The 15,011-nt window shown below is 37.9% G+C and overlaps 1 protein-coding gene across 4 annotated transcripts in view; it reads left to right on the forward strand.

Annotated features, from left to right (window-relative positions):
• Positions 1–9,309: 9,309 nt before the first annotated feature.
• Positions 9,310–15,011, forward strand: part of LOC132111676 (arf-GAP with SH3 domain, ANK repeat and PH domain-containing protein 2-like) — an 80,389-nt gene continuing 74,687 nt past the window's right edge. For 3 of the 4 annotated variants that reach the window (XM_059519211.1, XM_059519212.1, XM_059519213.1), the window contains exon 1: positions 9,310–9,843. In XM_059519211.1, the coding sequence (XP_059375194.1) occupies positions 9,718–9,843 (126 nt within the window). In that variant the 5' untranslated portion in view covers positions 9,310–9,717. The remainder of the gene's footprint in view (positions 9,844–15,011) is intronic. The other variant, XM_059519214.1, reaches the window with a different exon arrangement.

Raw genomic sequence — 15,011 nt, forward strand, 5'->3', positions numbered from 1 at the left:
TGCATGGGGCGTGAACCTGAGACTCTCAAGTAGCTTTGCAAAAGAGCGTTCATTTGAAGTAGAGGACTTTTCTCGCCCACCTTCACCTGAATTGGAGGATGTCGAGGTGTCTGTGGCCTGAGCCATATCAATTTGAGCAGCTGGCTCAAACTGCGGTCTTAACTCCCGAACCGCGTCGCTTTTCAGCGCAATTTGTGTGGAGAAGCCCATTTCCACCTCCATTGCGCTGGAGAAGCTATCCCGCGTAAAATGCAGTTTCCACACTCCAGCTCTAGGCAGGAACTCGCGGTCTTCCAGGCCAAGTGCATGCAACCACTGGCGCCTAATTTTAAAGTCTGCTGGGAAACTAGCAGTCCAGCGGTGCTGTCGCAACCAGCAACACTACACCTACGTAACATCCTGACCACTGTACTAAATATAGATAAATCTACGCCAACTTGAAGCTATCTTAACTGATGCAATACTATGCTACTAACTAACTATGCTTCTAACAATACTAACGTTACACTAACAACTATGGTATTTAACTACATAGGCTACGCGAAATAATCTAAATAACTATATAAATGCTATGCTAAATAGATGCTATAATAGTCTATCCTGGTCGTTTTCAATACACGGAATTCCAGCTCATGACTCCAGGGCTGGACTGGGACAAAAAATCGGCCCGGGCATTTTTGCCCAGACCGGCTACCTATATGTTCATAAACACCACCCATCTTTGCACGCCTTATGTTAAATTCATCTGGTGCACTTTGAGAGTTCAAAATTAAAAGCTCCAACCCATATTCAGTGTGCAAATTAAACAAAGAAAAATTCAAACCTCTTTTAGTTACAGTGTCTATTTACATTACACCTATACATAATAATAGTTATAATATTAATCCAATGACAGTAATAGCCATATTTTGTAAAACAAATGCACAAAAAAATAAAGGAAACTTTCTTAATTAGTTGTACCAATTTCTATACTTGAAAGAGATAAGCACATGATCTTTTATTTTGACGCAAACTGCATCAAGCTTTTATTTTGGTGGAAAACATGGTTTACAAACGCCTCTTATTAAATTTCTAGTGAATTGCGGTAATCGTCAACTATGCAGATGTGGAAATAATCTACACTCATGACATGGCCTAAGTGTTTTGAAAGTAGTTATGCTTACCGCAGGCTCTACACTTTCTCATCTCTCTCCTGATCCTCTGTCCTCACTATCATCATCTGCCACAGGAGCTGATGAAGGTCAGAAAACATATATTTTGACACAGTTTACAGTGTCTGCTTTAAGGGCTTGGTTCTATTTTTTCACGCTATTTATCTGCACATTCCTTGCGTTTCTTCTCCATCTTTTTTTACAGATACACACTGACACTGCTGCCGCTTGCTCACTCGTTTAAAGTTGTGATTGGGCCAGCCCAGTGTCAATCAAGAAAAGAGCCAATGGGCCGCTGATCTACGTGTTTCATGCAAAAAAACTAACACTGACTTTGACCAATGCATTACACCGGCACAAACCCAGCACCGTCAATTAAGCAAAACAAAACGAATGGGCCGCCGATGTACAAATTTTATGGGCCGTAAAAAAAAAAAAAAAGTATGAGTATGAGATATCGGCCCAAAAAGCACGTCGGCCCACCGGGCAAATGCCCGGTATGCCCAATGGCCAGTCCAGCCATGCATGACTCACTACAGTGATTTTGACGGAACAAGATGGTTTTATACTGCCAAGGGCGTGGTAGTTCGTACCAAGGGGCGTGGTGAGCTGGAAACTTCTCACGTCACCTGCCACCGCTTCCATCACTTGCCACCGCAACATCCAATAGGAAAAATCAACTGCAGTAGCCACTTTTCAACCTGAAGAGGGCCGCACTCAGACGTTTTTACACCATATATTGTAGAATTAAAACAATTTATACTCAAATGTCAAAAAAGTAACTCAAATCAATGAACATCACTAATAAAGCCCCATTCTTACAGATTATTAACTAAAAAAAGTTGGTTTACGGTTTAGTTACTCTTTAAGCTATTCAGCCAGGTCACAAAAGTGTTAATTTCTCGAGGCTTAATTTGTTCACAATACCATCTGGTGGCCAAAGAGTGTATAACAAGCAGATACTTTACAGATGACCTGACGTGATTTATGATGCACTGTTTTGCGACAGTTATTAATGCTAAGAAATAATACTGACGAAAAAAATATAAAAAGACTAATCTATTTATATGAATAAAATTGTGTATTTTCTAGTGTTATATACTGATTTTATAACATAACGGTGTCATAAACGTATTTGCTTGAAATTAATTGGGCTATCAAACGTGGGTAAATCGAGTCTTCGCTCATAATAGGCAGGATGGGCAATAGTACGAAGAAGAGATCGTAACATGACTTCTATAATATATTGGATGTGAATTTCATCGTCGTCGTTGGAAGATTCGTTTTTAATATCATTAACAAGCTCTTCCAAAACCGACTTCTCCTCAAACAGTTTTTGGGTTGCCTTTCTAGAAGCCATTGTCCGAAGACAAGCGCGGGAGGAAAATACTGACCGGCTTGAAAGAGTGCTGTGAGCCCATAGAATGTGAGGCGAGCTCAAACGCCAATACCGACTAGAAGCGTCAGTGCAGCGACAACAGCAGACACCTGGGCTGCGTTTCCCGATAACAGTGTCCCTAGCTTACTACGAAGACTCTAAGGTACACCTTAACTAGGGGTATTCCTCTCCTAGGTGTGTTCCCCGAAATATACTGTAGGATGATGTTTATGGTAAACCTTCTTACGTGCGACGTTAGCAAGCGCTGTCCACGTGGGGGCAGGCGCTCTCTCTGGTAGCCGCAGGTCGCAGCGCCACTTCCGGTGAAATCCCCATGCCACGGCAGCTGGCTGCCACTAGTCGTTTCTGGCAGCTGCCATAATTAGTGCCAGATGCCACGGTCTTTCTCGCCGTTTCTGATGTTTCTGACACGCACACACACAAACATTTATTTAATGTTACACTTTAGTTATTATAGTTGCTTTATATTACTATATTAGCTGTTTATTAGTACTCATAAAGCACAGAACACTCTCAGAAAATAAAGTACATAATTGTACCTTTAGGGGTACAATAGCTTGTCACTGGGGCTGTACCCTCAAGAGTCCAGCTTTACCTTGGCATAGGCTTGGGAACATACAGTATATGTACCTTTTTGACCCTCTTAAATGATTCAATTGCATAAGTAATCATACCCTTATCTGGGACAGTTGAAATTAAGCTCAGGGACATACAAATATTTTTTGTAGATGTTACAACACTTCAAGTGAAGTTAACCTGTGGAAATTCAATTGAATGGGTATGATTCGGAAAGGCACACACATCTTATTAAAAGGTTTGACAGCTGAAAATGCATATCAGAGCAAAAAAACAAGCCCTCGTGTCAAAAAACTGCCTTTAGAGCTCAGAAACAGGTAAAAAAAAAAAGCATTCTGCTTCATTAAAGGGTCACAGATGCATGTAGTCTCTGTTACCATTAATGGAAGTTTTAAACAGCCAGGCCTCTTCATTTAGCTGGCCTACCAGACAAACTGAGCAACTTATGGAGAACGGCTTTGGTTAGTGTGGTGACCAAGAAGCTGATGGTCACTCTAGCTGAGCTCCATGATCATATGTGGAGATAGGAGAAATCTACAGAAGGACAAACATCACTGCAACACTTCACCGATTTGGGCTTTATGGCATTGTGGCCAAACTCAATCCTCTTCTCAGTGAAGACGCATGAAACCACACTTGGAATTTGCAAAAAAAGCACCTAAAGGATCATCAGACTCTGAGAAACTAGATTATTTGATCTGATTAACTTCAATTTTAAGCATCATGTTTGAAGGAAACCAGCTCTGCTTATAATTTGCCCAGTAGCATCCCAAAAGTAAAGTGTGCTGGTGGCAGCCTCATGCTGTGGGGCTGTTTTTCAGATATTGAGATAAACTTAGTGAAAACCCAGTCCAGAGCATTCAGAAGCTCAGACTGGGCTGAAGGTTCACCTTCCGACAGGACAATGACCCTAAGCACACAGGAAGTATAGCTTATAGACAACTCTGTGAATGTCCTTGAGTGGCCCAGCCAGAACCTGGGATTGAACTTAATTAAATATTTCTGGAGAAACCTGAAAATGTGTGTCCGCCCCCATCCAACCTGACAGAGCTTGAGAGGTGAGGAGAAGAATGGCAGACAACTGCCAAATTCTGATGAGCAAAGCTTTTTGTATCATACCCAAAAAGAGTGTAGAGGCTGGAAAGGTACTCCAGCTAAGTACTGAGTTAAAAGTATGAATACTTATACAATGTACTTTTTTCAGTTTTGTTATTTTTAATACATTTATGATGTTGTGACGATTCTGTTTTTGCGTTGTCATTATGTTTATGGATGTCACGGTGTTTGGTCTCTGTTTCCCTGGGTGTCCACTAGTGGTCTCACTTCCCCATAGGCACCTCACCGCAGGCACTACAATTCCCACAAAGCCTTGTCCCTTCATCACAGTAATTGCACTCCTGTTAATTGCACTCAGGTGTCTTCACTTGTTAGTCATTACCCTGCCTATATAATCCGGTCTGTTTCCAATTGTCTTCATGGATTCCTTACTTTCTGTCACCTGGTTTCTTCGTGTTCCTAGTTTTCGTGTGTTTGTTTGTTTGTTTGTTTCTGTTTTGGACTGATGTTTGGTTACGACCCCGGCTTGTTTTGACTCTGATTTGGATTACCCAATAAATCTCACAATGCACTTGGATCTCTTGTCTCCTGTGATCCCGAACGTGACAATGGAGTGTAGATTGATGTGGGAAAAAAGTAATTCAAAGCAGTTTAACATAAGGTTGCAGCAACATAACAAAAAGTGAAAAAATGAATGAATACTTTTTATAGGCACTGTATATACAGTAGTATTTTCACCAATAAAAAAAGGATTTAAGTCAGTTATTTGAGTCTTATCTGTGCTCTTCTATAACTGTCTTGTTTGTGTCAGCCAGCAAATCAGATTTAAGAAGACTGCAACAGACTGTAAGGACCGCAGCATCATTGGTGTGCACCTGCCCAGTCTTCAGGATTTGTACAGCTCCAGAAGAAATGGACCGGTAACATCATCAAAGACCCCTCTCACCCTAGACACAACCTGTTTGCACTTCTCAGGCAGACTCCAGATCTCTTGGCACTAAAACATTTGACAAAATGTTTCCCCCATTTAAACAGCTAACATATCAATCATTACCTGTGTTCTATAATTCATTTACATAAGTAATTCTACATCTTTAATTATTGTCTTCTCAAGTATTATGTAAATACATATGCATATCTCTGCATATCTTTATTATTTATACAGTTCTATAGAGTAAACATGGGCAAATCTGAAAATAAATCAACCTACTATTCCAGATGCTTTCACATTATTAAGTCTTGCTAAATTTATTTGTATTTTTTGTTCTCATGTCAGATGTGTATGTATCCATGTATGTTTGTACTGTATGTACCAGGAGCACCTTAAAAAAAACAATTCCTTGTGTGTTTGAGTATGCACACCAGGCGAATAAAGCTAATTCTGTTTCTGATTCTGATTATTTCTATGTTTTGCTGTAGTGTCAGTAGTAAATATCAGTTTACATTTCCAAACATTATTTTTGCCATTAAATGTAATAATCCAGTGAAATTATTGTTTGCACAAGGAGTCTGACAGCAGCCAGTACTCCACACAGAGATGTGATCTCATCATCATCAGTCTGTCTGGAATAACATGAAGAAACAGAACAAACTGAGACAGACTCAATCCAGAAGAACTGTGGCAATGTCTCCAAGACACATCAAGAAAATTTCCTGCAAAGCTACCTGAAAAACAAGTGCACCTAGGACAAAAGTTTTTTTAACTTATGTGGTCACACCAAATGTTGATTTAATTTAGTTAAGTTAATAGAAGTTAATTAATAAAATCTAGTTATGGCATTATTTTTGACAGCATCCTCACTTTATAGCATTTTTACACAAGTGCATAAAACTTTGCACAGTATACTGTAGCTTTATATATATATATATATCAATGTAATGTATATTACCACACCAGTCAGCGGCATTCCTGGTGTCTCTCACATTTTTTTTTCCTGCTGTGAGAGAAGGAAGTATGGTCAACATATTTGGTGTATATACTAATGTTACAATAAATGCCTCAAACTTGTAGACCATTTACAGAAAATGACATACATGATCTTTCCTAACACTGAATGCTTTCTATAAATATTATAAATATATACTGTTTTTCATTATAAAATAACAGTAAAAATTGTTTGCATCAAAACTTATGGAAATTACACGTGGTTTTGCAACAAATAAAAAAGGTTATTACAGTTAAAACATTTAGCTAAACTCACCATAGTTTAAGCATGAATTTCTTGTGATCCCAAATTTCCCATTTTCATTCAAATTCTATACTTAATTGAACTGCTCAATTTCCATTCATAACTTTATAAATTTGCATGCATGAAATTAATGTAAAATAATCTGCCAAAATGTACACAACCTCAGAGCCGCAAGAACAACTTGTGACTATTGTATGTAGATGACCACGCAGACTACACAATCTAGCATACACGGGGAAAAAAATGATCAAGGATCACAACGAAAACCGCATTAACACTTTCATCCGTTAATCCTTTACTTTTGTATGAAGCTGCGTGCACTCTGGTGCATACAAAGTTTTTGTTTCCATAATATGTGTAGCCTATGTGTACTGTGTATATTTATTAGATTAGATTAGATTAGATTAAACTTTATTGTCACTGCACATGTAAGGTACAAGGCAATGAAATGCACAAATTTATTATGTATATATTCAAGAAAAATATGTAGTTTCTATATGAAATATATTTTTCTATATTTTCAAAATGTGTATTTATATATAGGCTACATAATAAATAAACACAGTAGGCTACACATAGATATATTATGGGAACAAAAACTTTATTAATCGTTTGACAGCACTAATATACTGTATGAGTATATTATGTCAAAGCATTTGACTTTCTGCAGACACGTTAATAAGTACAACCTTTGTTTAATATAGTATCTAGACTTAAATTACGTTGAAGACTTACATTACATCACAGACCTACATTACATTGCATTGTGAAAAGCCTGTGTCAAGGTCAAGCACACTTCTGGGCTGAGATAAAAAGTCAACATTTTCAGATATGAGACTTGTATGACATTAAAGCACAAAATTATTAGATTCAAAAGTCAGTTATGACAAAAAAAGTCATAATTATGACAAAAGTTTACAATACAACAAAAATAACTATGAAATAAAAGGTCTACATTATGAGATAAAATACATAATGAAATTATAATACCTTAGAAATTTGACTTTTGATGTCATAAGGATGAATTTTGTGTCAACTTTTTCTATCATAATTTTGACTTTATCTCATCATGATGTCATCATTTCATCTTTTTATGTCATAATTTTAGCATTGACAGAATGTAAAGATCACAGATATTTAAGAAGTAAATGGCTGTAGCCACCTGTAGCTGTATCATATTGCAGCCTCTACAAATGATATTATTTCTGAAAGTAAAACTTCTCAATAAGGAATAAGGTCATTCAAAGAGACACCAGTAGAGGTCATATGGATATGCTTTCACTCTTCATTATGTGCTCTGAGTGGAGAGCATTAGACTGTATTGTTAACATTCAGAAGAGAGTCAGCAGTACAGATTGGGAATTAGAGTTAAAACTTGCTCATCATATTAATTATTTTTCAATATTTATATATTATCAGCAGTTAATTTGACTGGTCTCAAGGTCAGTGGGGTCATCAGGGGTCCCCATAACGTTCAAGGTGAGCAAACATGCACAGTAGATAAACCAAAACTGAGCCACCTGCCATTGTCTTTAGTTTCCACAGTAGCCTATATTTTTACATAAACTGATGTATGTGGCATGAATTATGTTTGTTTTGTTTGGTTTACACTTTTTAGCCTGAAGTGACTGCAGTCTTTTGTGAGGATGCAAATGCACTCTGTTACAAATATCTTGCTATGAAAGGATTGTTGCTTTTACAAATAGCAATAGATTGCTTTTATAAATCATTGTTATTTCACACAACTAGTGTTTGTACTAGTACTAAATGAAAGAATGTGTAACTGGCAAAAAAAGAAGATCATATTAGATTATCACATGGATTTTTTAAAGGAATTAATCAGTATACTGTAAAAGGAGGCTTGAATTATGTATTTAAGACAAAAAAAATGCATTAAGAATATTTTCTGGCAGAAACCCAATACAAAGCACTGGTCTGCAGATGATGTTTAATATTTAATGTTGTGGTAATTTCAGGTGGTCAATTTAGAGCAAAATAAAAGTGTGTTACTGACAAACAATGTTGTGAATTAATTGCATTGAAAGAACTTAATAATAAACTCTGATTATTATTATTTATTCATAAGATTTAAAGCTACCAGGTCACTATCTCAAATTCGGTTATTATTATATAAAAAATCAATCAAGGGATTTTTCTAAAAACAACTCTGAACAAAACATCTTAATTACGCTTTTACTTGTGTGTCGTTTCTGATTATCAATGTTGATTCAGATTGCACATAAAGAATGGCTCATTTTGCTCGAGCGATTACAGGCCTCAGCAATTACAGTATTATCATCTTAATTAGTCTTTTGTTGTGGAGGCAGGGGGCGTGAAGCTTGTAACAGACAAGCAATAATAATAATGAAGCACATTTTTATTCTACAGACTAATGAATTTATATCCAAGAAGGAAGGGAAGAAGGGTTTCTTTTTTGAGACACAAAAGATAAATATATATTTTATTATTTATATTATATTATTTTATTATTATATTTCATAAATAAATACAATTCTAAAACGACTTTTATAAATAGTAAAATAAAAATAGATATAAATAACGTTAGATATAAAAAAATAATAATTCCTCGTTTGAAAGGCATGGTAAATAAAGACGAAATTTTCATAACTGTGTGCCTTTTTTAATAATAAAAATCTGTATCAAATTAGCTTTTTTAAATAAATAAATAATTCGTAAAAATGCCTCAGAGAGACATGAAACGTCAACTGTATTTACACCATATAGACTGTATAAGATTTACACGCACAAAAAATTTCCTTCTCCACCTTAAGAGAGGCGCTCCCGATCCTAAAGGCGATCTACAAACAGGCCACGCCCTGCGTCCGTTCCGATTGGCCCAAAGCTGGAAGCTCCTATTCCTCATTGGTCACTCCTTTCCCATTGAATCTCCTCCACCTTTACTTTGTCAATTTCTTGCGCTTTCATTGAATTGCACTGCAAGCGCTGCATCGATCTAAAGCCTGCAGCAGTCCCAGCACGACAGCGTACACTCCTGTCCCTTAACAGATGAGGACTACATCATCTCTGGTTTATCATCAAACGGGTGGACCGAATTCGCTCTTACACTGGAAGAAGTGAGAGCCAGCACCGTGGGAGAGAGATTTCCCGTTGCAGAAGCGTCACTTCTCTGTAGTTGGCTAATGATTTTTATTAATTCCCAACTTGTCTTAATCCAGCGAGGACAAAACACAGCGATGCTAAGACTTCAGGACGCTCATGAGAGTTTAATTTCGTCATTTTATCTCTGAATTTCGACATTAAGTGTACCACAGCCGGTTATTACGAGGATTAAAACCGATATCTGTCGTTTACGAAAGGAAATACAATGCCGGACCAGATCACAGTGGCGGAGTTTGTGGCGGAGACGAATGAAGATTATAAATCGCCCACCGCCTCAAACTTCACCACTCGAATGACTCACTGCAGGAACACTGTAGCCGCACTGGAGGAGGTGAGACCCATAACTTTATCTAACCTGCTATTTTGCGACTGTTAAAACCTTGCCGAGTGTTTTGATTCTACCACTAGAGTCAGCTATTGCCTCCCTTGGAGTTACTGAAGGAGTTACTGAGGAGGCAAATCCTCGCGCTCTTCTTTTGTTGATGCCTCACCCATTAGGCAAGTGCTGTACTGCATTGTCTCATCCTGAGGAAATATAATAAACCTCAAACTGTTTGATTATTCATTGAATATTTAGATAAAATACCATGCACAGGCAGAAGTAGTTATACATCGAGTAGGTTGAATAGAATATATATAAAAGGAAAAAAAAGTTGATCCACACCTGTTACAATTAATATATTATTTATTCAACAAATCACCATCTTATCCTTCAGAGCTGGTCTCTAGTAGGTCCAGGAGCTGGTCATTAGCAGGTTGACCAGCTACAATGTTCCAAAACCATTTTTGACATCCTTAGGATGGTCCAACTTTGGACATCATAATGAACAGCTGCAAAAAAGCTCAGTGGTTCAGTCTGGTTTATGATGTTCTCTCAGTCTGGCTGAGATGCTCTTGCTGGTCTCCCAGATTGGCCAAGCAGGTGTTCATCTAGTTTGTTGACAGACAAGCCTGAAAAGTGTTCAGAACCCCTACCATCAGTAAATATACGACCATATTAGACCAGGCTCCTATTCACGTCTTCCAGTTTAAACTAGATTATTAAACCTGTATACTAATACGCTGCATCTAAAGTTCACAAAGAGTGTCTAGATTGTATGAAACATCTCATAAGTGACTGAAGCCTCGCCCTGACCAGATATAAATAGCTTTTCTCGGCTCTGATGGGCTCTGCTGCTTTTGTGTTGCATTGAATAGAGACAGCTTCCTGTGGGATCTGCATCAGCACAGCTCCGAATTATAACCGTGATAGATGCTGCAGGCTGTATGGACTTGTTATACAGATAACAGTAATGTGAAGTGTTGAAATGTTATGGTATCTCAGAAAGGGTTGAAACAGTTGCTATGTGGCTTTTGCTGATATTAATAACGAGGTGTGTTGTTTGGCAGTTTATTGCGAGGATAATTGACTGGTTAATCGCATTTCATAATGCCACTGGGTTAAATGATTCCTGTGCTTCCAAGGTAAATCTACAAATGCGTAACTGTGTTCTGTGCTGTGGCTGTTTGAGGAAGTCTGGAGCTAAATGAGTTTTTTTGGTCTTCTTTCTCTTGCCTGCTGTTTGTGCACTCTTTGGCTTTGTGGTAATTGCTTCAGGGACATAAATAGTACTGTCCACATATTTGCAGTTTTATGGAATTGTTGAAAGTCGGGTGTATTTGTGTTGCGTCTCACACTGACCAACAAACAGAGTCCGAAAGGGAATTTGTCAGAGAAGTATTTTCAGATGTCATGTTAAAGAAGCTTTCTGCTTTGTGAGTGGCCTGTAACTACATTCACAGGAAATGTTTCTGATTCTTCAGACTCCGTATTGTCTCATCACTTTGAAACGGCTTCCCTCACGGGTCTCATTGCTTCAGCCATTGAGACGTAAGGGCCTAACTTAACTTGCAGCTTTTGCCTGATAATAAACAGGATAAGACAGAAGGAATTATAATTTATTTTTAAAGCAATTACACTGAAAAACAAGTTAATTTGAGGCCTGCAATTGCAAAAGCTTCAGCCACGGGTGAAATAAAGGCCGTAAAATATTAATGCGCATTGTGGAATGACAATATCTGGTTAAGAAGTACATGAAAGTAAATTACTGAAACAATGAAATGCTTAGTCTTCAGTTTATAGTGGCTGATCTTAACCAAACGTTCACTGAATCATTAGACTTTTAAAGTTTCTACACTTACAAACACCATATAATCCTATATTTAATGCCATATTATTTAATCTATGCAAACACCAAGGATTGTGCTCTTCCAGCATTTATTGATTGCGTCTTGTTAGTCTCGAGTCACTTTATAAGGAAAATGAGTTTTTAGACCACAAGTCAGATGATTGACTCTGAAACATATTGGTGTTTTTAGTTTAATAGCCTCTCTCTTTCATGCCGTGGGAGAGTGGGGTTGATTTATGGTCGGATGTGTCCTTGTCTTGTTGAGAGGTCAGCTGAGGGCAACGGGTTCAGAATCAATAAGCATCAGTGCTTCATTTGACTCTTCTATCGCATTTATCTCAGTGCTGATTTTCTGGTATGAGGGTGCCTTCGGACACTGATAAAACGAACAGACGTTCTTTTAAATGTTTCTCCCGCTTTTATAAATTTAGCCCACTTTTGTAGGTCAAAGAGAGTGGTGTAGCCTAGTTCAAACTGAGTCTAGGCTGACTCTCTAGTTCGGATATTGGCAGCAGTTTCCTCTCCTTGGTTGCATTTTATCTTTAGAAAGTGTTTCAAACACATTCAGGGGTACGGTGCTGCCCGCCCTTGTGGTTTGAGTGCATCTTTGAGTTCACAGCGTGTCAGTGAAGTTTGTGATCCCGCTGATTGACTCCGCTTGGGGATTACAGGAGGAAAGTTGGGAAATCACTATGGTATTCCTGGCATCCCTAAGAAATGTTGGCATTGACCTTGTTGTCTGCTAAAACCTATGGCTGTTGAAGCCAGTGATGTGTTGTTATCTAGACATCATAATCAACTAAATAAGCACTCCCTGAAATATAGTTTTTTTTTTTTTGTCAAAAAAAGTGTTTCTCTTGATATTCCGGTTTGTCCACAGGAATATTCTGGTGCCTAGAAATGGCTATTTTTAATCAAAAGTTGTTTACATTCCACAAGGCACTGTACACTAACATTGGCTAACATAATAAAGTCTGTAAAACACATTGCTCATTGTTTGTTCATAGCCTACATTAAAGGAACCCCTGATGTAAAGTTGTTAACTTGATTGCTTATAGAACACAACAAAAATAGGGTTAACTGATTTTCATTAGGTAAATGATTTTGTCCTGGTCAGCTGGAACCTACCCTGTGTAAAAAGCTTAAGGCCTGTTCACATATTTAGTGCAATAAACATTTTAATTTGAATGAACAGCTGTTAATGCATCTGTTCAACTGACACAAATATTTGCATGCAGTCAATGCAGCAGATTATTTTTTAAGCAGAGGTGTTCTTACTGCTTTTCCATGACACGGCGAAGAAAAGAGACAACCAATAAGCTGCACATGGCTGCAGAATTTTCTTTCCCGCATTTGTCTGAACAGATAAATTGCATGCGAAAATCTGATGTTTCTTTTTAATGTTCATGTTGATTTACACCAGTGTGGGCCATCTATTACTCAAAAAGCATTTTTTTTGTTGCAGGTGTCAATTAGGATGGTCACTAGATGAACCAGTTTAGTTAGCCTACTTGGACCACTTCTTGATTACAAGTGTCAACAATGCTGATGGAACAAGCAGCTGCTCTGAGATTGCGATGTATAACAGCTAAAACAACACTAGCCCCTGTTCCTTCAGGATGTTGAGATGCTTTTCAAACCTGCTGCAGACCATAATAATGATTAGGACGTGCCATTTGCATCACGTTTACTTTACATTTTCAAATGACTTGTTTTCAATAACAAGATATTCAACTGGAAATATATAAGATGTAAGATGAATGTGGATTTTATCCATGAAGATTTCATTGGAAAATAGTTGGGTGACAGCAGCCAAAAAGGAGAGTTGTTTTAGAGTAAGTGCTTCTTGGTCACCATGCTGTGAATCCATCGTAGATCATCGTTTTAATGGAAAAATTTCATTGATTTGGGCCTAAGCCACTGCCTTTTCCCAACAGATTCTGGAGTTGTGTATCTCACATGATAGATGCCTGAATCCCCGATGACATGTTGGAAAAGTGCGGCTGAGGAAATCCCATTAATTGGATGAAGCAGGGGGCATTGATCTGCTAGGGTTCACTAGTGCACTGGCCTTTGTTTAGTGAGTGTTAATGGGGGCAGGAAGGCCCTCCGTCCCATCCAGGGGGTTTATCACAGATTACCAGGGACAACTCCTTTTTCAGGACCATTGTTAACTGTCAAACTCCACTTCTTCATTAATGAAGTTCCCACCATTGATTTGTTGCTGTGTCCTTTTAAAGATGGCCATTCGTTTCCCAGAGGTGCCTGGTAATCAAGTTTCACAGTTGCTTTCACTTTAAGAAAACCCAACAGCAAATGCGAGGGCATTTTGACCATGACGTTACATTTATCATTTCTATGCATCATTTTAAATTTATTATTGACTGCAAATTAAAATTTAAGGGATTCATAATGTGTTGACGTTCATACTGATACTTTTAGTATTTTCATGGTTAGGCTAGGGCTGTCAACGAATATTCCAAATTCGAATATGTATTCGAATAGTTTTAAAAAAACGAATTTCGAAGGTGAAAATTAATATTCGAATAAAAAAAAAAATTTGGAAAAAAAGGCCCGCGGTAGTAGAGGCGTGGTTGTCTGTGGGCGTGCTAGCGCGCCTGAGGGTTCAGGGACAGGTCACAGCCTCACAGGAGTCGCACTGTCTGGCACAGCATCACTGCTGAAAGTTGATGCGTCTTCATGGAAGATGTAAGGACATGAGACCGATCAGTATCGCGGATGGGGCACGCTTCGGGGAGTTCTGTCAAGCAATGGAATCGGAGGTTTGATTATTTATCGTTTCATGTCAAGGAAAAGTTCCATGTTTACCACAGCACAGCTCGCTCGGAGCATTCAATGTCAGTTCTATATGCTGTAAAACTTCAATTATTATTAATAATATTTGTTTCAATCACTGAATGAAGCCTGCTATATTTGGGACAACAGTCGCTACCTTAAATTGCTTGCACAAAAATGTGTTTGTTCATTTAAACCATTATGCGCAGAGAACGTGAGGGTGAGAGAGGTCTGCAGTCTTGGCCATTAGTTGTTTTCCTTGTTTTTGTGTAGGTAATACGTTGTCATATATGTTTAAACTTAAATAGACTATCTATACAATTAGTTATGTCTCTTTGTATTATTTTTGCCTGTTATTGATGTAATGCGCGTCATTGACAACATGCGCAACCAGATGTTCGAATAGTTCGAATATTCGTGTTTTTTTTAGAGGGAATATTCGAACGTCAATTTTGAGCAATTTTGACAGCCCTAGATTAGGCTAATATTTACATTATGTATACTTGGTATTAGAGCTGTCAAAATTGCTCTAAAT

The sequence above is a fragment of the Carassius carassius genome, chromosome 31 (assembly GCF_963082965.1).
Source record: "Carassius carassius chromosome 31, fCarCar2.1, whole genome shotgun sequence".
In the NCBI taxonomy this organism is placed as follows: Eukaryota; Metazoa; Chordata; class Actinopteri; order Cypriniformes; family Cyprinidae; genus Carassius; species Carassius carassius.